We start from the raw sequence: 24047 nt of genomic DNA on the forward strand, positions 1-24047 counted from the left end.
CCCAACTTTTCCCAGCTCTTTCATGGAGCAGTTACTGCAGATGCCCAAATTTCCCCTCCGTTTACTTCCCAGCCTCTATATTTGCACATATTTCCCCTCCATTTCTTCCCCATTTCTAAATTTCTAAAATAACAGTACAAAAGTAAGCCTCCTGTGATACATTGTACGCGGGGTTGCCTTTGAAAAAGCAGTAAGAGAATATGGCACAGAACGTGGCTGCAAACGTACTAACTGGAAACGGGTGTTACAAATGTATAATGGCAGTACTTAATCACTGACTCTCAGTCCTTTTCTGAGCTCAATTCCAAGTGCTCGTTTTTGACCTTTAAAGACATTCATAGCTTGGGATCTCAGTACCTAAAGGATTGTGTCTTTCCACATCTATCTTCCCGCAGCCTGAGATCATTGTGCGAGGCATTTCTCTGAGTGCCCCCACCAAACAAGGTGAAAGGGCACTTTCAGCAGTGTCACCCCAAGAACAGAATTCCTTCCCCAGAAAGGTCTGCCTGGTGCCTATTTTACTGTCTTCCCTGTGCAAGAAAATGACCATTTTATTTCCCCAAGCCTTTTAATTTATGCAGTGGTTTAGCAATTTTTGTGGCCCAAGTTGTGAGCGGTCTATATGTTAAAGCAATCAAATGACTGCATGATCATTATTATGCATCAAGTTCTGAATGCTGCCCTTCATTGCACAACCTCAACATGCTGATATCATGGCTTAGCAGAAGAAGTGGCACCATAATGACGTACTACTACAGTTACCATTGTAACCATATGTATAATTATATATGAATGTAAAAAGCTGCCTTATACTGACTAACTCAAACTTTGAATTAACCTAGCCCAGTATCGTTTACCCTGCCTGCCAGTAGCTCTTCCAAGATTCAGGCAGATTCCCCCCTATTCCTACAACACAAGATGCTACCAACTGGAGATGTTTGGGACTGATCCTTGAGCAAGTAAAGCACGTGCTCTACCACTGAGCTATAGTACTTATTTTCCTATACATTCTCTCTAATTTTAAAGTATTCCTTATGCTGCTGTTATTCCTTTTCTCTAGCTTCCAACGCTAAGAATATGGAGGATATGACTATCAGTGGCTACTAGTCATGATGACCATGCTGTCTACAATTTTGGAGCCAATTTGCCTCTGAATACTAGTTGCTGGGGAAGAAGCTGTTGCGCTCGTGTACTGCTTGTGGGCTTCCCATGGGCATCTGATTGGCCACAGTCGGCACAGAATGATAGGCCTTTGGTCTGCTCCAACACAACTGTTCATACGTGGCCAAAGGGTGAAGGCATTTTCAAAGAAAATGCCACTAGGAGCAAGATGGCTTGTTAACACTGGAGTCATTCTAAAAAATGTGCCGTGAAGTGAAAGAGGATGTGAGAGAATTCTCTGCTGCAGAGACAAGGAGTGTACTCTTCTTTAATGTCGTGAAAAGGTTACAAGGAGGACAAAGATCACTTCCCTCTCCTCAGTCACGGGGAGTGGCGGTGAAGGGAGGATATTTATCTATTGGGATACAGAACCAAGCCATGGACTGAAGGCCTTGTTTTGTTGCCCATGTCTACTCTATAGAAAAACATCCCTCATATCAGAGGCTTTACATTTTCTTGCCTTTGATTAAGTATTAGTCACTAGCTAGACAGACAGCAGACATGTATGTTTCTTTTATTTCTGTCCTGATTTCATCAGAATAGCAAAAGTATTTTTTTTACAAAATAATCTGAAATCATGATTTAAATTGCATCATCATCATCATCATCATCATCATCATCATCATCATCATCACCAGTCTTTTTTATGAGGTAGTGTTCCCCTGCCCACTTTTCCCCTGTGTAACTGGTATATGTTGAGTACCACTTTAGCCTCTTTCTGCAAAATGTGTCAAAATTTCTTAGTGGCAGTAGTGAAGAGATTTAGCTGTCTAGGAGAGGCTGAAGGTTGAAAAAAGTGAGAGGAGGCAAAGGAAAACTGAAGTAAAAATTAGTGTGACCCTTTCTCTATCTTCTTTGTTCAGAGATGTCCAGTCCTTCTCATAGGAACATTAAAAGAGCCAGGCTGGGTCAGAGCAAAAGCCCATCTAGTCCAGCATTTTGTTCATACAGTGGCCAACCAGATGCCGTGGAAAGCCCACAAGCAGGACATGAATGTAACAGCACCACCCCTCTTGTGTTCCAAGCAACAGGCATGCAGAAGCACACAGTCTCTGCATCAGAACCATTTCTTAAAAGTGAAACTCAGGTCATTTGTTTTTTTCACTTAAAACATAGAATCACAGTTTACATATACTCTGACTCTGCAGTGTCTTACACACATGGGACCAAATGCATGGAAAGGTGTTCTGGGCAGGGGAACTCTATTTTTTTTATAAACAGTCCAAAAGCTTTGCAGTCTAAAAAAAAAACCTTATAAATAAACAAAGAAATAAATGAATAACAGTGCTGCATTGATGCTCTTGCTCCCAGAACTGTTCCCATCTTAGTTCAGACAGCCAAAGAAGAACCAATTAACACATCAATATTTTGGGGTCATGAAAGTTATTTCTTAGTCAGCAAGAATGGGAAAACATTCCATGATTTAAAGCTCCATTCCCTATACTCTTCTGTTAGGGCTGAGCTTGTGTTGTTCAACAACAACAACAACAACAACAACAACGTGAATATTAGATAGCTGCCTTTATAATTGGCATCTTGGAAATGCATGCAGTAGTTGCTAAATGCACTGTTGCGTCTTAAGCGTTTGTTGAACCACCTTCTGTAAGGGGGTGAATAGCTCTGTCCCCTCCATTTTGTCCCATCTGGGCTGCCCCTCCTAGGGAGAGAGCATTGTAAAGAGAAACCTAGGGGCTGTCTATATGTGGGGAAAGCCCCGCGGAGGCTGCAGATCTGCGCTGCATCAGTTAGACAGCACAGGCACAGCTTTGCAGCCACCGAGGCGCTATCCTGTAAAGCTGTGGGTTGAAAAAGTCAGGGATTTACCCCGAAGTTTTCAACTGAAGCGATGTCAATATGGCTATTCTGCTGTCTGATGTCTCTACGGGGCCAATCTGGAGGCGGTGCCTGGTGAAAAGAGACTGGCGATTGGTTGCCTTCCTCCTGGAAGAGGGCCAGGGCAGCTCCGGTACCTGGATGGCTGCCCAGAAACCCCACACTCTCTCCTCAGCATCGGAATTACTGCAGGGTTTCAGAGGAAATGAAACCGTGGGCTTTCAGAGGGAGGGAAACTGTGGGGTTTTGGAGGGAGGTGGCACCAACCTGGCTCCATGAAAATGCCCCCGTGTTGAATGTGTGTAGGCTCTCCTCCCAAACCCTTGTCCTGCAGGGTTCCCAATCATGGGGAGAGCTTACACACCTACAGCAGGCTCCCATGTACAGACATTTTCTCCCCACTCTCCTCACCCAGATGATTAGAATTGTGTGGAGGAGAACACCTAAATAGGTCTAAAAGGTTGTGGTGTTGGTGAATGTCTATTTCAATGGCTTTCAGGAAAGTCATCCAGGGGAAGAGTCATGAGATGCTAGCAGATTTCCATGAAATACTGCTTAATGCTGCAGCCAATTTAGCCACAGTGGAAATGGCAGTGCAGTGGGTAGGATGGAGTCCTTTCCCTTCCAATCAAGCGCACACAATCTGGCCTCTTTCCACAATCTGGACAGTTCCAAAACTGTCTCAGTAACAAACAATCCCATCCTCATCACCAAAATTATTGTGGGAACAGCAGAAAATAAACTAGGATGCTCCTGTGCTTACTGAAGTAGCACTTATTTATTACAAAAGTCTTGTGAAAATCCAGGTAAAAAAACTGGACGGATCCAATGAAAATAATCAAACATGTCATTTGCCTTGCAGCCTAGCTCACTGTTCTTAAGATGCTGCTGCATCAGCTAACTACTTCCAGAAAGCAATGTGTATAATATATTAACTAAAGCTAAGTCATAAAGCACTACTGCTGAAATAGTGGGCAAGAGACAACACACATCATTCCGGCTACTTAAAACGTCCATAAACCCATTTCCAGAAGCTACACAATTCACTTACCACCGTGACTATCTGCATCACTGTTGAGATACTGGTAACTGTCATGGGATGGTCGGTAGATGTCTGATTCATAAGGTATCAGATCTTCAGAGGGCTGTAGAGAGAGGAGAAATGAATGGTTAGACAGGAGCACAGAAAATCCAACATGTTGCACTTCATCAGTCAAGAGGAGCAGGATACCTGAACATTGTAGGCATGAATATCTACAAAAACTATGTGCTACGGTAACTGGACCCGGGGACAGTGCACTTAAGACATTTGCAGAGCATTTACTACATTTTTAAAATGGACTTTTCATGGATTGCTTTTCATGGATTGCTTTTCTCTCAGCATTTTCAAATTTGGTCTTGAAGCTTCTCTTGCTTGCTGCTGGCAACAGTATCTATTCTGCAGGCCAGAACATCCCAGGCAGACAAAGCATTCCTAAATAGCATTGTGGTAATTTAATAACAACTTTTATTTTCATAAATATAACATCTTTTCCAATATCAACTTATACTACATCATTCATTCAAGGTTCATATTCCTATTAAAAACAACAACACCCAAACCCCAATTGGATTTTAGTTTTTTATAATAGTGCAAGAAGTCCCTCTTCAACTATATATTGGTGTTGCAACAGTATCTTGTCTATGGCCCCATTCACATGTATCAGCGGAACTTTGTGGGTTAATTAAATTACCATTTTCCACGATGTGTGCCACCGCCATTTCGAATATGCAAACTGCAAAGCCAAACACTATGAATTTACCGCGAAATAACTGCCGTCTCTCAGCTCTAAAATACAACAACAACATGAAAGGGCTATATAGAAAACACTGGTCTATAACGATCTGACAAAGACGCATGGATCCTCCTAAAATGAGAGTGAACAAAGGATGGCAATTCCAATAAAATATTGTGGAAGCATTTTGTTGTTTATTCGTTCAGTCGTTTCCGACTCTTCGTGACTTCATGGACCAGCCCACGCCAGAGCTTTCTGTCGGCTGTCACCACCCCATCTCCCCCAAGGTCAAGTCTGTCACCGCCAGAATATCATCCATCCATCTTGCCCTTGGTCGGCCCCTCTTCCTTTTGCCTTCCACTTTCCCTAGCATCAGCCTCTTCTCCAGGGTATCCTGTCTTCTCATTATGTGGCCAAAGTACTTCAGTTTTGCCTTTAATACCATTCCCTCAAGTGAGCAGTCTGGCTTTATTTCCTGGAGTATGGACTGGTTTGATCTTCTTGCAGTCCAAGGCACTCTCAGAATTTTCCTCCAACACCACAGTTTAAAAGCATCTATCTTCCTTCGCTCAGCCTTTCTTATGGTCCAGCTCTCGCAGCCATAGGTCACTACGGGGAATACCATTGCTTTAACTATGCGGACCTTTGTTGTCAGTGTGGTGTCTCTGCTCTTAACTATTTTATCGAGATTTGTCATATAAGTTATTAAAAAAAAACTAAAAACCATAAATTGGATACAAGGTTATAAAAGGTGGGGTATATACACAAATGTTACATTAATATAAAGAACTTGCTGGCTTTAGATTAGGGGGAAAGCCTTTATTCAGTTGTGGGGGTGCTCAACCTGTCTCCTCTTGGCAGGCTTACAGTAGATGAGAGGCCTCCCACTGACTTCCTGTCCCAGAAACATCCTCTTCCTTTACTAGATCCTGAGCTTCTCCACTTAATTCTATTACTCATGATACAGCTTCCCTCTTTTTCATTTTTAATACTAAACTCCTAGAAACAATAACAAGTATTTACAATAAATATTTACAATCCTTAAGGCATACTCCTATGTCGATACCTGGCACCCTCTGAACGTGTGGGAGGACAGGGGAGGTGATCGTTGCCTCCTCAATTCGGCCACACTCCATTTCTGCTGGATGGGAAATTTTGTCCAGTGGCACCTTAAAGGGGAAGGGAAGAAGGATGGGGCGGCCATAGGATAGATAATAACACAGCCGCTCCGGATCCCTCCCTGCCCTGTCCCCAGGAAGACCTTTTTTTCTCCATCTCCATGCTCTGTTTTCCAGGCGCGGAGAGGTAGCCAGCACAGTTCTCCCCACGCTCTGCCTAACCCCAGAGCCAGGAAATGGAACTATCCTGTGGCCCACCAGACACTGTCTAGTGGACGTATGATGGCGCCCTAAATGCCTCACAAGTTATCCCCAAACACTAACAGGAGTGTTCAGTGATCTAGCCAACCTGGAAAAAAAGCTATTGTAGCACCATTTGGGGTTCACAGAGGGACAGGGTGGTTTCAGGAGGGAGAAAAGGAAAAGGAACTCCCTTTTCCCCCATTCACACTCCTGAAACCTTCCCTGCTGTAGTATTCAAAGCTGGAGGGCTCAGGTTTGGGCATCAGCCTTTAATCTGAGTGCTTTATTCCTATTTAGGGGTGGAGGAGGAAGTTCTAGGGTCTTGGAAATGGAAAGGGTGAACTTTCCCCTTTCTTTCCTTTCAAATTCCTTTCCTTCCTTTCAAAGTGCTGGTATTGACATTTAAAATGCTAAACGGTTTGGGGCCAGGTTATTTGAAGGAACGCCTCCTCCTATATGTACCTGCCCGGACCTTAAGATCATCTACAGGGGCCCTTCTCCATGAGCCCCTGCCAAAGGAAGTGAGGCAGGTGGCTACTAGAAGGAGGGCTTTCTCCGCTGTGGCACCCCGGTTGTGGAATGAGCTCCCATGAGGGGTCCACCTGGCGCCTACACTGTACTCCTTTCGTTGCCAGCTGAAGGCCTTTTTATTCTCTCAGTATTTTAACACTTAATTTTAACTTAAATTTAAATTTTACTGTTCTAACTCTGTATTTTAATCTTATATCAATTTTGTTGCGTGGTTTTATCCTGGTTGTGCTTTTTATACTGTATTTTGTAATTGTGCTTTTAACATGTTGGTTGTTTTATTATGGTTTTAACTTTTGTGAACCACCCAGAGAGCTTCGGCTATCGGGCGGCATAAAAATGTAATAAATAAATAAAATAAAGTCTCCTTGAATAGTGGAGGGAAGGGAAGTTTAACCTCATGGCGTAAATACCCAACCCTATTGTACACCTCCAAGGGACTATAAGAAATTAGGGGCCGATGGAGGACAATTCCTTCATCATGCCCTGTTTTCTATTCCCCTTCTGTTCAACGCACCCCTCAACTGCCTTCAACATTTCATTGGTCCTGGAAGTCAGCCTTTTAAAGTATTTCTTTTTCTACTTTTGTGTACCTGGGGAGTGCTTCTCTGCCCCCCAAGTATGAAGAAACAGCTATGTTACTTTTAGGCTGCCCCATTTCTCTCCCAAACAGAGAGGCACCATGTTGGAGCTGTTGATCAGGATGCATGCAATCTCCTAAGAATGATAAAGTTCACATACTATAGGTATCTTGAACAATGTTGGGGAAGTGCCCCACCACCAAGCCAGGGAGTCTTTCCAAACTTTTCCTGTGGGCTGGTCTGGGTTGCCTGGCCAACATCTTCAGTTTTGTTATTTCGTTGCAATGGGCCCCAGATTCTTGCATTCATGGAGCAGGAAAGCAAACATTGCATGAAGTTGCAGTGGAATCAGTCCGTTATATTATGCTGATGAGGGACTGCCAGGGAATTCTGAGTTTTTCCACGCACAGAGAAGGTATTGAAAGTGCCATGAAAGATTACTGAGGGCCTGTCCCATCTCAACTCCACCCTCCCAGTTTTCAACCAAATTCACTGTGCAATATTACAGAACTATACAAAGACCAGAAAGTGAAAACATGAAGGCAAGATTCCCTGGGGCTATTTTCACAGTGCCAAGTTGGAGCTGCCTTCCCCTAAAGCCCACGGTTTCATTTACCCAGGGTGGCATCAGGATAATCCCGACGTCAAGGAAAGAGCATGGGGTTTCTGGCACTCACCCCGGTACTGGAGCTGCCCCTGTTCCCTTCCTGGTTTCCAGCGACCAATTGCTGGTCCCCTTCTTCCAGGACCGCCCCACAGCCAGATCGGCTATGGAGGATGTTCAGATGGCAGAAGAGCCGAGGTGACATTGCTTCCACCAAAAAAGTTGGGGTACGTTTCAGACTTTTTTCTGTGCAGCTTCGCGGGAAAGCCCCGTGGTGGCTGTGAATCTGCAGCTGCATCATATAACTGATGCAGCGCAGGTTCACAGCCACTGAGGGGCTTTGACCATGTCTAGACAGATCTCTTTTTGAGATGCCTCTCAAAAAGGCATCTTCAACCTGGTTCTGGATGCAGCAAGCCTGCATCCTCCTTGGCAAGTAAGCCGAAGAGCTGCATCTACAGCAGTTCCTAGCATCCCCATCGCTGCTCTTGCTGGAGTCTTTATTCTTCTGGTTGCACATCTGTGGATGGTGATGATGTGCAATGTCAGCCCAAGACATTTTGCTGCTTGAGATGAAGCAGCAAATGGCACTCCTCCCACCCAAATCAAGGTGCATAGTACCCAAGACCAACCAAGTTATTTTGGCACCTGAAGCAGAAGCCTCACACAAGTGCCTCTCCTTCTCTGTGGCAGTAATAATACAACAATAACTATTTGCTTCCCTTTCATGACACCCAAAATTAGCTGCCCAAGGCAGCCACTTCACTCTACCTAATGGTAGAACTGGCTCTGATGACGCAAAATCTCCACAGAAGATTTCCAGGGCCAGCAGAAACCACAGAGTCTCAAAGCAGACCTAGTCTGTGCAGAAGGAGGAACCTGACTGAGACAGGTGGATTTGACACATGGCATCTTCCAGATATGGATGAATCTGGACGTTTTCAATAAGCAAGTTGGGCCTGACCTCTTCAAGCACTGCACCCATTGCTTTCAGGTAGCTCTGCTAGTTGTTGCGGATCCAATAAGGTATTTGTGCTTGTCTATATACCATGCCACTAAGCAGGTCACAGAAGATTCTTGTTAAGCCCTCAGCACTCAACATCTTGTTCAAAGCTCCCACAAAGTAAGGTTTGTCCAGGGTCGATCTTCTGAGCTGGGCTGTGGGGGAACTGTGGCAACTCTTCTTCTGTCATGGCAGAAAAAGGCAGAGGTGGGAGAGTGCAGAGTAAAGTGGGAGTTTCATCTCAGTTGAGACCTGGGCTCAAAGGCTAATGAACAGAGTTTGAGGCAAGCCATATGAGCCATCAGAGTACACAATCCAAGCCAGGGGGTTGTAGAAGGAGGAGGGGCTTCCTCTGTTTTTTTTTCTCAGTCCATTTACTGTTGTTCCCCGCCTTGATCAAAATGGAGAGGTGGGTAATAATAATAATAATAATAATAATAATAATAATAATTATTGTCAGGGGGGAATCATATATTATGACCATTTCTTGAGATGGTCTAAATGTTTTCCATGGTGGGGGTGTGGTTGGAGCTGAGAGGGTTGTGGATGATTTTGATCCAAAGTCACAGCCTCCCCACCCACCAGTACACACCCCTGATATGCCCCCTTTCCTCCCTCTATGAGGTTGGAGTACTGTGCAGTGGTTGGGAGGGGCTTCAGAATAGGAAAAAGACTTCCAAGGTTGGAGTTCCATCTAAGACCTCAGGGAAGGATTTCTGATCAATCTTACAGTGCTGGGGGCATATCTCCAGGACTACAGGATTGCTCTCTTAATATAATTTATTATCAGTTTTTATTGTATTTGGCTATTTGTGTATATTACCCTGAGAGCTTTGGCTTCATTGAATGAATGGATGAATAAATAAATGAATAAATAGTTTTTCTTATGAGAAAAAAACCTATTAAAGAAGAATGCCCTTTGAACGTTAGTACTAGGAGCGCTTCCTCTGAAGCATCCCTGGCCAAAAAAAAAAAAAAAGGCAGAAATTCACAGCTTTGATCAAAAACTGAGGTCACAACCTTAAGCACATTTACTTGGGGTAAGTCCTATAAATTCAGCGTATTTCTGAGTAAACAGCTATAGAACTGGGTTGTAACCCAGATGCTGCCATTCTTTCCTCCGCTGCATCAAAAGTGTGCTACATCAATCATTTCCACCCCCCACCCCAAATAATATAGATCCATACAGAGACTTAGTTTACACTCTTCAAGTCCAACCAAGTATGTCGGTCATGGAAAAGGAAGTGGCAAGAATTATTTAACGTCCCTGCATATTAGTAAACAGCTCTGTTTCTATAGCTTTATAGTTTAAGATGGGGATTTTTGTTCACAGCTGTCTGGTTCATCTGGAACACCCCCAAAGAAGTGGAATGTAGTCCACCAGCCCATTGACAGCAGTCTGTTAGAAGCTCCTTTGTATGCTGCCTGACTTCTGCTACAAAAGCAGGGAGATTAATAAACCCCTGCCAGGTCACAATCCATGTGTACTGGCGGGCTGTGTTTGGCTTGGTGGCCTATGAGTTTGTGCAGGACTGCTCAGGGTTTGGTACATACTGAATCTAGGACCTTCTGCATGCAAATCAGATGTTTTCCCACTAAGCCACGGTCCCTCCCTGACCCTGAGGGCTCCAACACATGTGATTCCCCCTCTGCTTTGTCTCCATGTTTTTGTTTTTGTTTTACCTCTGATGCTCTTTTGCTTGTTTGCTCTTCCACTCCACTCCACTCCACCCCTTCTCTTTCTCCCTCCAGTTCATTGGTTGCTCCTTCCCCCCTTTAATGAGACAGGTCCTGTCAGATGAGTACTTCAACCAGACCGCCTTTCTGTCTGGCAAAAATGGCATGACCCTTTAGTCTGGCTTTTTGGTGGCATCAAGGAAGTACAATCCTGTCTATGCAGAGATTTGGGCATTGTGTGATTTTTAAAAACGTTTTCGAGCCTGGAATGCTCAGGTTTGGGTTTTATATTGAGGCTTGGAGCCAGATGCTGGGAGAGATTGCTTTTCCCTGCCAGGACCTGATGCAATCCATTCAAGCCAACAGCAAGGCTCCCATTACAGCACACACACCCAACAAAGGAAAACACGCTTAGGGAAAATAATCCAGACCTCAGGCATTCTAGGAAAGGCTGGGGAAGAGCCGGGTTGTCAGCAGGACAGGCACGGCGTCATGGGAGTACGGTGCTGCAAATCCGCACACCAGACATGCCGAAAGTGCACTAAATCGTTGGTGTGATGGAGCTCTGATTCTGCACCAAGAATCAATGCTGAAATAAACAACTTTAATCTGAAAACATGGAAGTGAATGCTTGAAGTCTTTAAAATATTCAGTGAGAGTCTTGGAGATTAATCCATTCACCAAGTTCATGGTTCGATGCCCTAAACTAGCCTTCTGGTGCCCTCTAGGTGTTTTGGCCTTCAACTCCCATGAGCACCAGACAGCATGGCCAATGGTCAGGAATGCTGAGAGATGTAGTCAACACATCTTGAGGGCACTAGGTTGCCCTAAGCAGTAGATTAGTCTTTGCAGTAGATCATTTATATCTAGAACTGGAGGGAGAAAGAGAAGGGGGTGGAGTGGAGTGGAGTGGAGTGGAGTGGAGTGGAGTGGAGTGGACTGGAGTGGAGTGGAGTGGAGTGGAGTGGAGTGGAAGAGCAAACAAGCAAAAGAGATCACATTACGCCAGTCCTTTTACAACTTCATTGGCTGCCAGTCCAGGTCCGGCCCGATTCAAAGTGCTGGTATTGACATTTAAAGCCCTAAACGGTTGGGGCCAGGTTATTTGAAGGAACGCCTCCTCCCATATGTACCTGCCCAGACCTTAAGATCATCTACAGGGGCCCTTCTCTGTGAGCCCCTGCCAAAGGAAGTGAGGCAGGTGGCTACTAGGAGGAGGGCTTTCTCCGCTGTGGCACCCCGGTTGTGGAATGAGCTCCCCAGAGAGGTCCGCCTGGCGCCTACACTGTACTGCTTTCGTCGCCAGCTGAAGACTTTTTTATTCACTCAGTATTTTAACACTTAATTTTAACTTAAATTTAAATTATACTGTTTTAACTCTGTATTTTAACCTTATATAAATTTTGCTGTGTGGTTTTATCCTGGTTGTGCTTTTTATACTGTATTTTGTATTTGTGTTTTTAACCTGTTGGTTGTTTTATGATGGTTTTAATTCTTGTGAACCGCCCAGAGAGCTTCGGCTATTGGGCGGTATAAAAATGTAATAAATAAATAAATAAATAAATAAGAAAATAATCCGGTAGCTTTTTGCTCAAGAACTGGTGCTTTCATCTAGGAGGACCTTTATCATCATTATCATCATTAAAGATGTTCAAGTTGTCCAAGTGCTGTCAGAGTGCAACTCACTTCTAAAGCTTAATGGCTGGGATGGTGGCCATCAAATAAGTACATCTGGAGAGTATGAGAGATATGAAGTCCACACTGAAAATTCTCTTGCAAGCTACTGCCTCGTCGTTGTTGTTTTCCCTTTCAACATTTGTACTAACATTGCCAAATGGAGAAAAGAGCCTCTGTGCTACAGAAATAATCAAAGAAATGTAAGTCAGAAAGGGATCTGAAAGTTGCCTGCTGTTTCCTTTCTATGGTCTTGTGGCCAGTCTGTGTGGATTCGGGGCTCATCCAGATGGAGGCTTCTCACGCCAGAACAAGGAGTTCAGGAGTTATGCTTATTATGGAGTCCCATAATAAGCACAAGAAGCAAACAATGAGGCTAGGACAGGAGAGGTTGATGGTACTGGTTTTGCACCAGCTGGTGGACTGGAAGGGCGCCCGTCGGAGTTTACGCCCTGAACATCTGGACTCCTAAGGAATAGTACCTCTGAAACTGGTGGTGGCTTTTGGGCAAGTATTTCATAAGTCAAGCCCGGAGTATGAAAAGCTGCAAATTTTATGTACATTTGAAACTCCCTGTATCTTATGGGGGCTTTGTTTCTAGTCCATTCAGTTGGGGAACAGACAGTAGCTGTACACAACAGAGATGCAGATGGGTGCAGGCCTGGGTCTGTGCCATTACCAAACCCATGATTGGATCTGTGATCTGTGGATGTCCTCTGACACAGATTTATGACTCTCCCACAAAGTGCCACAGAATGCTGCTGATAGTACTTGTGGAACTCATGAACCAGACTGATCCCTCACATCCCACCTAAACCAAAGCTACAGATACTCGCTTTGGAGTATTCAGGAGATTCCATGGCTTATTGGAAGGCCTCATCCTGATATTAAGGAATCAGCTAAGAAAAACAGGCAAAGAGAATTTGACAGATCTCTTACGTAGAAAAGCAATCTTGTTATATGTTTGCCTTGTAACTTATTGCATGATGATACAGAATAATATATAAAAATAGTTGTTTCAGTATAGTTAGAAACATATGACAGAATAATAAACACATAAAAGGAAAATGTCCTGGAAATTCATCTAACAAAGAAGATTCCCCAATAAACAATTTAATGGTAATTGTCTGGTAGCCCACTTTTATTATTTATTTATTTATTTATTTAATTTATATCCCACCACTTTTCCTCCTTAAGGAACCCAAGGCAGCATATATAATCCTCCTGCTCTCCATTTTATCCTCACAACAACAACCCTGTGAGGTAGGTTGGGCTGAGTGTCTGTCACTGGCCCAAAGTCACCCAGTGAGCTTCCATGGCCAAGTGGGGACTAGAATCCAGATCTCCCGATTCCCAGTCCAACACTCTAACCACTATACCACACTGGCACTTTTAGCACTTTCTTTAATCATAAGTGCTCACGAGGTGGGGTAGAGGGTGGAATGTTAAGATAATCACAATTCCATATTCCAGTGGGATGAAAAAATAATAATCAGAAGTCATACCCTACCCTGTGCCTGTTTGCATTCTCTTCCCCTTCTTATTGTTTTATTATGATTTTATTAGAATGTAAGCCTATGCGGCAGGGTCTCGCTATTTACTGTTTTACTCTGTACAGCACCATGTACATTGATGGTGCTATATAAATAATAATAATAATAATAATAATAATAATAATAATAATAATCATAACTTCCACTGGTTTCTTGAAACTCCACAAAGGGGTCTCTAAAATTACGAAGCTCAAAACATGGAAAGATTAGAGAATGTTTCATGTAAAAAGCTTAGCCTGGGAAAAAGAGTATATATGATACAACTCACTCATGATTATTTTGAAAAGGTCCACAGTGGTTAGAACTGGAACCCTTATTGCTGTGATCATAGCAACAACAACAAGAAAACAACACCCCTATTCAATATGTATTTGAATCAGTGTACTAGGTTAAAGTGCCTGCCAAAGCCTACAAATGTTTCTTTACCTGGCAATTCCAGGAACGCCTTTACCCAAGAGGCATACAGTAGCAGTGGCTAAAGAGACATGGACATTGTTCTTTAATACTTCTTAATGGTCACATGGTCTTACAGAAAAATAACACAATCCTGCAACAACTTCCCAGGGGCATGGTTGACTACCATTAGGAAGCAGGATGCTTCTCTCGTTGGTCTTTTGGTCTTATCCAGTACGACTCTTCTTATGGTAGTAAAAACAATGGGCGCTTTCCTTCCAAGCAAATAGCAGCTTTTGTCATCATGTCAGTGACAGAGAAGGAAAAGGTTAAACTCCCTTTCCCTACCTGCTATGGTCTCAGTAATTTACTGCCTCCTTAAGGTGCTTGTTTGTTTGTTAAACAAACAAACTATGCCCACTAAAAGCTCCATCCGACAAGCATTTTATTGCACGCTCGTTACTGGGCACTCAAGGAGTTTGCTCAGGTCCCTCACATGGCTTTTAGCTTTATCACACCAGCGTTATACTGTGCAATCACTGCGAATTGCGTGCAAAGGACTCCGAAGTTTTCCAGTTTATAATCTGCTTTGGCTGTGAAGTACTCCCATGCATCCTGCTTTAATTGTGCTTCAAAGGCAAAAGAACCACCCTTTTTTGGTACTACTTTTGGAGCAAATCATTTGTTGTTTTCCGAGTGGCCACTGGGGGCGCAGGAGCAGGATTTGATATGTTTAAAGAAAAACTAAACAAATGCTTACATCTGCGTAAGTTTTAAAGATAGAGACATCAAAACTGGCACAGTAATAGATATTAAGGAGAGCTTTAAGCATACCAAATTTGAATTGGATTGGGTTATCCATTGATTTTTAATGATTTTTACAGCGTTTAGCTGTCGTCGTTGTTGCTAGCTAAATCACACCCCGGGCGGCAGCGCTCCTAAGATCCTTTGCACACCAGAATGTGGGTTTAAGGGGGGTAATGTAATTCAAAGGAAACAGGTACGTGGGATGAAGCTTTTTCTATGATATTCGAAGTATACATTCAGAAGGCCCCCTGTTGTGATAACTTCTTTTTTTTTTACTTCTGAGTCTATTCAGTTATCTCTATGTGATTTTACTTCCCCCCTTTTCTTTATTGCACAAAATTTGAACTTCATGTCAGTGTGGTGTATCTTTTTTGCCTCAAATTGTTGCACCAACGGTGCTTCCTGCACTCTTCCCCCACGTCTGTTCTTATGTTCTGTAATTCTAGTCTGGTCGGTTTTGCTTGGTTTTCCCACATAATGTAGGCTCCAGTAGCTCTATTCAGGCGTTAGGAAATGGAAACCATGGCAGGAGGTGGGGACGCATGTGCTGCCCACCCAGCCCCTGCCTTCCCTGACCTTCCCATGTTGACAGAGGAGGTCTGAAGAGTGACTGTGCTCTGCATGATTGGGAAGCCTAATTGCACAGGGTTCCCATACAGATGAAGGATTGTAACTACATTCGGGCAAATGTAGTGACTGCTTCTCTTCAGACCTCTGCCATCAGCACGGAGAGGTTGGGGAATAGGGCTGGCAGGCCCAACCCCATCTCCCCTCTATAGTTTCAGTTTTCTAACACCTGAATTGGGCTTAGTGACAAACAAAAATATAAAACATATGACTGGCATTGCAATTTGTCAACTAATTTAAGGTGCAATGCTTTCATCGTAAGGACAGCATGGTTGACAGCATGGACATCTAAAACATGTGCTTTTGGCAATGCTTGAATTAAGAAAAGAATCTGAATGTACAAGCAAATCCCTACAATGTTATGTATGTTGGAATCCAAAAACAGGATGCTCAGAGCAACCTGGGATGCTATCCAGTCAGAACAGGCCAATATTGCTGAATGATCGTCTTAACTTCATACACCAAAACATGGAACTCAAAGACTAAAAATGATACTATCTTCCTGACAACAATCCTATCTTTCAGGGTATCCTATGCCGCTACTTGTAGAAACAGTTCTATTACATGGAGCATGAATCTCCTAGTTTGTAGTCAGTGGATAGGACTCTACACCCTCATTTTACTGTCCCCCAAGAACTCTAGTACCTGTTGTATTCCTTATCTTGATGCAATGGTGCATAATGATGGTGGAAAGTTGGCCGTCATTCCCGATTACATGGCAGAGGAATTCCAGCAGGAAGGAATTCCATTTATTTATTTATTACATTTTTATACCGCCCAATAGCCGAAGCTCTCTGGGCGGTTCACAAAAATTAAAATCACAAAGAGCATAAAAACAGCCAACAATCTAAAAACACAAATACAAAACACAATATAAAAAGCACCACCAGGATAAAACCACACAGCAAAAATTGATATAGGTTAAAATATGGAATTAAAACAGCAAAGTTTAAATTTAAGTTAATAGGTGTTAAAATACTGAGAAAATAAAAAGGTCTTCAGCTGGCGACGGAAGGAGTACAGTGTAGGTGCCAGCCAAACCTCTCTGGGGAGGGAATTATGATCTGTTATATTTAAAAAGGAAATTATGTGGAGGTCATGTCTTATGCCTCAAGAGGAACTGCAGTTGAACATTTTTCATTACTTGAAAATGAAAATCAGGAGACGTGGGGGCAGCCACAACACCTGATGTGTGCAACATATAATAGAGCTAATTTAAATTCCTTCATAAAAGAATCTAGCTATTTTTCATTATGATATAAATATTCTCTGGCAGATGATTCAGAAACACCCAAGATGACTCCCCGTGATGTGCAGCTGAGGCTGGTTTAACGGCCTAACCTCATTTCCTTGGAAAGAATTACAAAATAACTGTATGGTTTTTAGAAAGGCTTGGAAGAAACATCCCTTCTCAGGCTATATCAACCACCTCTTTGACTTCTGGACTGAGGATTTTTAGAGATGTGTATGCATTTGACTATCAATCCTGGATTACTTTCCTACCAAATAAGCCTTACATTTCGTACCGTCTGCGATTCGCTGTATGAGCACTTCCAAACTTTTTCTCAGGGCACATTTACAAGATCTCTGGTTTCTGGTTCGGTGCTGAAGCAACAACCAGAAAAAAATGTTTTATTTCATTATGCTATATATACATATTACCTTAATACTAATACATTATTATTTTTTCTACAGTAGAATAAAACCATATTAGTAGTATATAAGTAGCAGCAGACCTAGGGGAAAATCAACTACTTAATTTTTTTAAAAGGACTTGGTGAACGAAAAGATCTTAACTAAACAGTAAAAGGCATGATGGGAAGAAAGGATATAAAACTCACTGGAGATTTAGTTTTACAATCACTACAGAGAAGACTTTGCTTCACACCCTAACCAGAGATGGTTCAAGGCATTTTGGTGCCATAAGCAGAAAAACCAAATGAATTAAAATATAATTGACAATTTTCTGCCTTTTTATGGTACACCAAAATATGCTGCTTATGGCAAATGACCTAACCTGCCAACCTTGGCCCTAACAGATTGTATTTCAGAAAAGAGATGGTCTGAGGAAATGAAGAAGTTTCTGTCCTAGAAAAAGAGAGAACATGGAAAACGTCCCTGGAAAGGGCAGATTCCTCCCCACTTTGTGCCGCCGGACGACAACTGTAAACATACAGAAGGTAGGTTCACATGACATGACAACCCACCCTGTGAATAAGCTGCAGCAGTAACTGCTCTTAATGGGAGCCATGGGAAACGGGGGGAGCCTTGTTCTTCCCTTTCTCAAGTAGCTGGAGACTTGGGGAAGTGTTCAATGGAAGCAGGACAGCAACAAGTGTCAGTTCAACACTTAAAACCCAGGGGATCACCTTGCTAAGTGGGCGATATTGTTCTCCCCCCACTTTAAGGTGCACTTACTTCTCCCAATCTTTTCCCCCTTTTCCTGACCTGTCACTGTCAATGGTGCACAAATTAGCTTATATGCAGTGTTGTCTTGTCAATTTCCTTATATGTTTCTTACTGCCTTCCCTTCCCTTTGACAGCTGAAACATACAAGGGCATTGACAAGGAAAGGCTATGTATATTGGACAGCCGTAAGTGCACTCTTGCGCACCTCCAAAAGTTCAAGAAAAATTAAAAAGAGTAATAGAAAAAGTATGGACCCTTTGGCACAAATTTCTGGGGCCATTTTTTTAAAAGGGTGGTTGGCCTCTTTGGGCATAATTGCAGTGGCAGTCATTGGTGAGGGAGGCTTGAGGCAGCACAGGCAGGTGCGAATGGGAAGAGGGGCAGGATTTTTGCAACTCTTGCACAGTGGCTCTGTGTCCGATTGCCATGATACAATTGCTTTCCTGAGTTCTGACGACATGACAACCCATCATGGGTTAAATAATCCTTACAACAAGCCATAGGTTATTAGGGTGGCTTGTTGCCCCCAAATAAACCACCCTCTGGGAAGTGGTCTGGATTCGGATAACACAGCAACCTACCGTGAGTGGCTAGTTGCGCACGATGGGCTGTCCTGTCATGTGAACCCGGTTAGACTGTGCTACTTCGACAAAGGCCTCTGCCAGCTATGTGGTCAGCAGCAAGAGCATAACCTGAAGCTTTCTGCCCTGGTATAGGTATCCATGGGGATACCTATACCAGAGCAGTATGATGAGCTGTCAGGTTCTATGGGGCTTGTCATTTATTGAGGCTGGAACAGCAACAACTTAGCAGAATACAGTTTGTACCTGGGAACTCAGTTAGTAGATAGCACTGTAAATAAGAAAGGACATAATATTATAGCAGCTATCAGCAATCATTCATTTTGGGAGTCACCTCATGAAATTCAGTTTATATGCCTCCACTTAGGATTTGCAACTCTTTTTCTATCATGGCAACTGTACTTTTTCTGTCAAGGCTACTGTATTTTAAACAGTTTTATATAACAAGCAGAAAAATTCTGAGGCTGAAGCTTTCCAAGTCAATGGATCTCAATGTTTGGGAAAACAGCACTCATTGAATTCCTTCTTATTCTGCAGCTGCTAATGGCATGACTTCCCCGACAGAAAGAAAAAAGGTGGCAAACCTACTTCCACTGACTCCATTTACTGAAGGGGACTGGTGAGAACTAGTTAATGTAATCAAACTATGCCCTTGATATCTGTAGTTATTTTTATTTATTTTTTGGTAAACATCATCATGTGGGGTGGCCTTGAGTTCTATTATGAGATGTAGAATTATAAAACATCAGACATATGCTATGTTGTATGGAGAAATGATAGAGCCCATAAAGGTGTCAAAACTAACATAAGAGTAAAATTTTCCATCCTAAGATAGCTTGGTAGTAACAAGGTGGATTTTACAATACATCAAGGGCAGAAGTCTGATAAAATGCATAATAAACTATATGTTAAAATTGTTTTTCCGTTGTCTGAAACAGACGGATAGTCTTACAAAATAATGGAATCTCTCAAAGCTAGCCTATGTGAACCCCCCAGTCCAGTCTAAAATACATTCATATTCATTTTGCAAAGCCAATAAAACTCACTCCTACTGTTTCAAAACGGGCCACAAATATTTTAAATTACTCCACAAATACATCTGGATTAAAATGTGCAGTGCAGTAACGTTTTCCATGATCCTTCAGAAAGTGACTAGCTTCTACGCTCTTGTTCTTAAAGAAGATTCAGTCATACGACTCAATAAAAATAAATAAGACCATATTACAGCCAATCAGTTTCACTGGGTGACCCGAGTTGTGAGTTGAAGTGTTATGAGGTTAAAAAAACCAAAATCAAAACCCACCCTCCGTCTATTATCTCCACACCATTCATAGCTTTGCAAACCGCTGTCCTGTCCATGCCAAACCTAGTCATTTTTTTCTAAACCGAGAAGCCTCAAATGCTTTAACTTTTCCTTTTCTATAGTATCGTTTCTACCTCAAAAAGGATACCATAGATATGGAGACTGATTTGTAGGCTTTTTATCACCCTCTCTTTTATGAACCTGTTTTTTAAAAACCAGCATGCTTCCGGACAAGGCTTTTTGTACCATTGTTCAGCCCCATTCACAGAATTTTATGGTGCAGATGACATTTATTTCCATTTGCAGCCCTTCCATGTTCTCCTCCTCCTCCTCCTCCTCCTCCTCCTCCTTCTTCTGTTGTTTTTTTTAACCACAAAATAGCTGTTAAAGAAGTTAAGATGGACTAGCTGCACAATGTCTTGATTGCCAGAACTAGAAGCACAATTTTGTCATCCAAGATCTCACTGCCACCTGGGGCATATGTTTCACTTTGCCTAGTGGCAGGGCCTGCCCTGCCAAGAAGGATGGAATTATGACTCTAGCCACTTCAATAGCAGGGATATTTCCCAGCAAAATCAGAAGGAAATTTGGAGGCTGCTTTTTTCAAGTGATCCGATATAAAGCACATACATGGAGATCATTTTGACCATGTTCAGACAACACACTAAGCCACGGTGGTTAAGCATTTTGAGCTACTCATTATGGCTTATTGTGTCATGTGAACCATTCCTAACCATGGTGGCTACATAACCATGATTTAAACTTGCTCACTAACCATTTGCTGCAAAAGGGTTAACAGCTTAACCATGGCTTAGCCCTTTGTTTTGTTAAATTTGTATCCCTCCTTCCTACTATGTGGAAATGGTTATCCATGTCGTGTTTCCCGTGCTGATTCTGTGAGTAGGGTTCAACAAATACCTAGGGTAGGAGTTATTACAAGAGAATTTACTACTAGTTCTACATTTATGTGGCCATAGAACCACTTAAACAAGTGAACCCCTGACCAACAATTAAAAGCAAAATGAAATAAAAATGAATTGCAAGAAATACACAGAGCCACCCTTAAGGTTTAGAGGGAGGTAGAACATTTAAATCCTGTCCTGGCCAATACTAACCTCTCTCAGTCCAAGCTTATGCAAGTTTACTCAGAAAGACCCAGTTCCATAGAACTTACTTTCCAGTACGTGCCCATAGGGTTGCGGTTTACGGAAAAGAGTAGACAAGCTGCTGAAGAGAGCTCCTATGTTTATTGAAGAATGCAACAGCCACATATACCTATATCCCCATATTTATGTCACTGCTGTGATTTACACCTTTGAGATAGGATATTACCTCCTGGTGCTAGCTAGGCGGGAAGACTAACGCACAGATGTGAGTTTGCAAGCCCAGCCTTATGTAAACATATGGAAGTCTGCATGGAGTTGGGGGTTATGAATTAGAGGTAGATTCTGATTGGAACATAACCCTTATAATCTTGAACTATTCAGGGAAGTTCCATGTTGTCATTGTCATGGGAGTCCTGTCACAATTGATACCCTTGTCTCTTCACAATTTGACATGGTTAAACCAAGGAAAGATTCATTCTATAATATTTAATGCAGGGATGGCTTGAATTGAACAACATTTGCACATGTACAGAAATGTGTGGAAACACCCCAAATGAGACAATCCAATTTGAGAGAGAGGGTCAAAAAAGATTACAATACTGGGCTGATACTAGAGTTGGATTATTACCTCCCTACTTGTTAAGAAATCTTGGAATGAGTCAGAGAAAACCAATGAAAAATCTTTAAATTACAGTGTTTCTGGGTTGGTTGGAAAGCCCATGTACCCACTGACATTTAAACTAGGTTTTGCTTTTCCTGAATGTACACCCACCTGAATGTACACTTTATTTTAAAATGCCATGCTACCATTTTGTATATCCCATTACTACATGATATATTAAGAAGCAACTAGTGCAGCTGATCCTCATTGTTTGTACTTATAGTCCCACTGAGTAGAATAGGGCTTACACCCAAGGAAGCGTACACATGATTGCAGCCCTAGTATTACTTGTAAAATTACTCAGAGAGAAGTATGTAGGCAACATGAAGTATAATGTTTGTGTACAATGTTTTGTTGATTTTGAATATTCATGGTGTATCCCTATCCTGTGAAACATTACAATTATACTTATTGACTGACAACATATATTCAAATTAGAGTAATGTACTGTTTAAACTTACACATTTACTCAGAAGTAAGTCCCAATGTGTTCTATGGGGCTTATTCCTAAGTATGCAGAGGTAAGTATGTATGCTACAGCCTTAGATAATGAAAAGAAGTTCATATTGTCCTTTTTTAAAGGGCTAGTCATGTAAATACTTTTAGCTAAATCCTAAATAATTTAGGATCTGAAAGTGAAAGCCGAAAACATTCTTCTACAGTGCCAGACCTTCCCAACCACACTGCCATACATCAAACATCATACCGTAAAATAAATAAAATCTACTTTCTTGTTTTTCAAGTGCATCTACACAATTAAACCAAGTTAATGTGCACAATTTGCCTTACAAATTAAATACATATGTGTTTAATTTACAAGCAAGGAAGCCCCACTGGTTTCAACACAACACAATTTTGAGTAACCATATTTAAAACTAGGTTATAAAGATTATATTGAGGTTTAGGCCTGCCTTATTTCCCCCCTCAATTATGACAAGTATGTGTGGAATCTACTCTCTGCACTTCTCCAAATATATACAACTCAGGTTCCTAGTTGGCATTTGTGTGAAATAGTCTTAGAAAACTTTGAAAGCCACCAAAAGAATAGAACAAAAGATCTTTAAAAAAAGAAAGAAAGAAAAAGAAATAACCACCAGTTCTGGAACAATCATAAAGTAAAAGAAATGATTGTGGGTGGGTGTGAGGGGGAATGGGGTCAGTCGGGGTTTTATCCTGAGCACTCCAGCTGAGCAACCTGGGCTGGAAAGTCCTGTCTCTTTTTGTTTTCACCCCATTTAAGATGAAGAGCCTGAGAAAATTGGTTGAGTCCAGAGACAAGAGATTTCACTTGTGTTTAAAGTAACAGATAGCCATTCTAAAAAATAGATTAGGAATTCATCTAGAAAGTCTGGATACTGAAAGCAAAATGCTGAAAAGAGAGAAAACAGGCCTACAATGTACAGAAAACAACTCCTTGCTCTTGGCCATGTTTTTTGTTCCCCCTCCACTTCACATAAGTCATGTATTATGAATACATAAACCTATATTTGGCAGTATACTACAATATCATTACCGAATCGCGCAAAACCAACCTTATCAACCACAAAACCAACTTTTTCAGAAAAGTCACCTAGATTATTATACCCATAAAATGATATGGTGCCTTATCAGTGAAAGCAGGTGGAGATTTAAAAAAAAAACCCCAGAAGGAAGTACTAACTTCCCATTAAATAACAAACACTAATATTATTCACCCACCACCAGCATGTAGCTTTCAAGCACCGTGAATGTCAGAAGTTTGACGCTTTTCAACTACAAATCATATTTTCTTTTGCATTGTGTTGGTAAAGCCAAAGAGACAACTCTGGAATTAGTCCCACATACTCACAGGGGAAATGAGGGGAAATCCTTCCATTTTGCAAGCTTGCAACATTCAGTCAACTTCTTCGTGAACTAATTTTCTAATTCCAATTATCCGGCTTTTTAAAAAGACATCAAACAAAAGAAAAATACATAATAAATTAAAGCAAAAATCCTGATCTTCCTTGAAGACCCTTTGCAGTGATTGACCCCAAAACAAGAAGGACCCTAATTAGTTTTCATACTTTCCCTCAAGAGTTCTAAAGGTGAGCTCTTCCCTTAGACGTATCTGAAGTTCCTGATTTCACCAAGTATCTGTACAATGGAGATAGCCCTTGAGCAGTTGCAGCCCAGTATGACATCACAACAACAAGCCCAGTTTGCATAAATCTAATTTCAAGGAGTTGTGGCATGGTGAACAGGAAGTCTGTCGCCAGGCTGATCAGCCATGGGTAGGTGCTTGCTACAAAACTAACAGCAAACCTCACCGCTTAGGCTGTCAAGAATTAGTAAATTGGTGCAGATAGATATGATTTCTAGATTGCAAAGGAATACTACCCTTTCTTGGAGCAACTGTGACATCTTAGTTGTACTTAAAGGGACAGTGCAT

The 24047-nt window shown here is 42.0% G+C and overlaps 1 protein-coding gene across 4 annotated transcripts in view; it reads right to left on the bottom strand.

Moving 5' to 3' along the window:
• Positions 1-23738, bottom strand: part of SPI1 (Spi-1 proto-oncogene) — a 31055-nt gene extending 7317 nt beyond the window's left edge. For 3 of the 4 annotated variants that reach the window (XM_063118836.1, XM_063118835.1, XM_063118833.1), the window contains exons 1-2: positions 23466-23738; positions 4046-4139 (exon numbers count right to left, since the gene is read on the bottom strand). In XM_063118836.1, the coding sequence (XP_062974906.1) occupies positions 4046-4139; positions 23466-23510 (139 nt within the window). In that variant the 5' untranslated portion in view covers positions 23511-23738. Of the gene's footprint in view, positions 1-4045; positions 4140-23335; positions 23388-23465 lie in introns of those variants that run through there. The other variant, XM_063118837.1, reaches the window with a different exon arrangement.
• Positions 23739-24047: the final 309 nt, after the last annotated feature.

Source organism: Elgaria multicarinata, chromosome 2 (assembly GCF_023053635.1).
Source record: "Elgaria multicarinata webbii isolate HBS135686 ecotype San Diego chromosome 2, rElgMul1.1.pri, whole genome shotgun sequence".
NCBI classification, from domain to species: domain Eukaryota; kingdom Metazoa; phylum Chordata; class Lepidosauria; order Squamata; family Anguidae; genus Elgaria; species Elgaria multicarinata.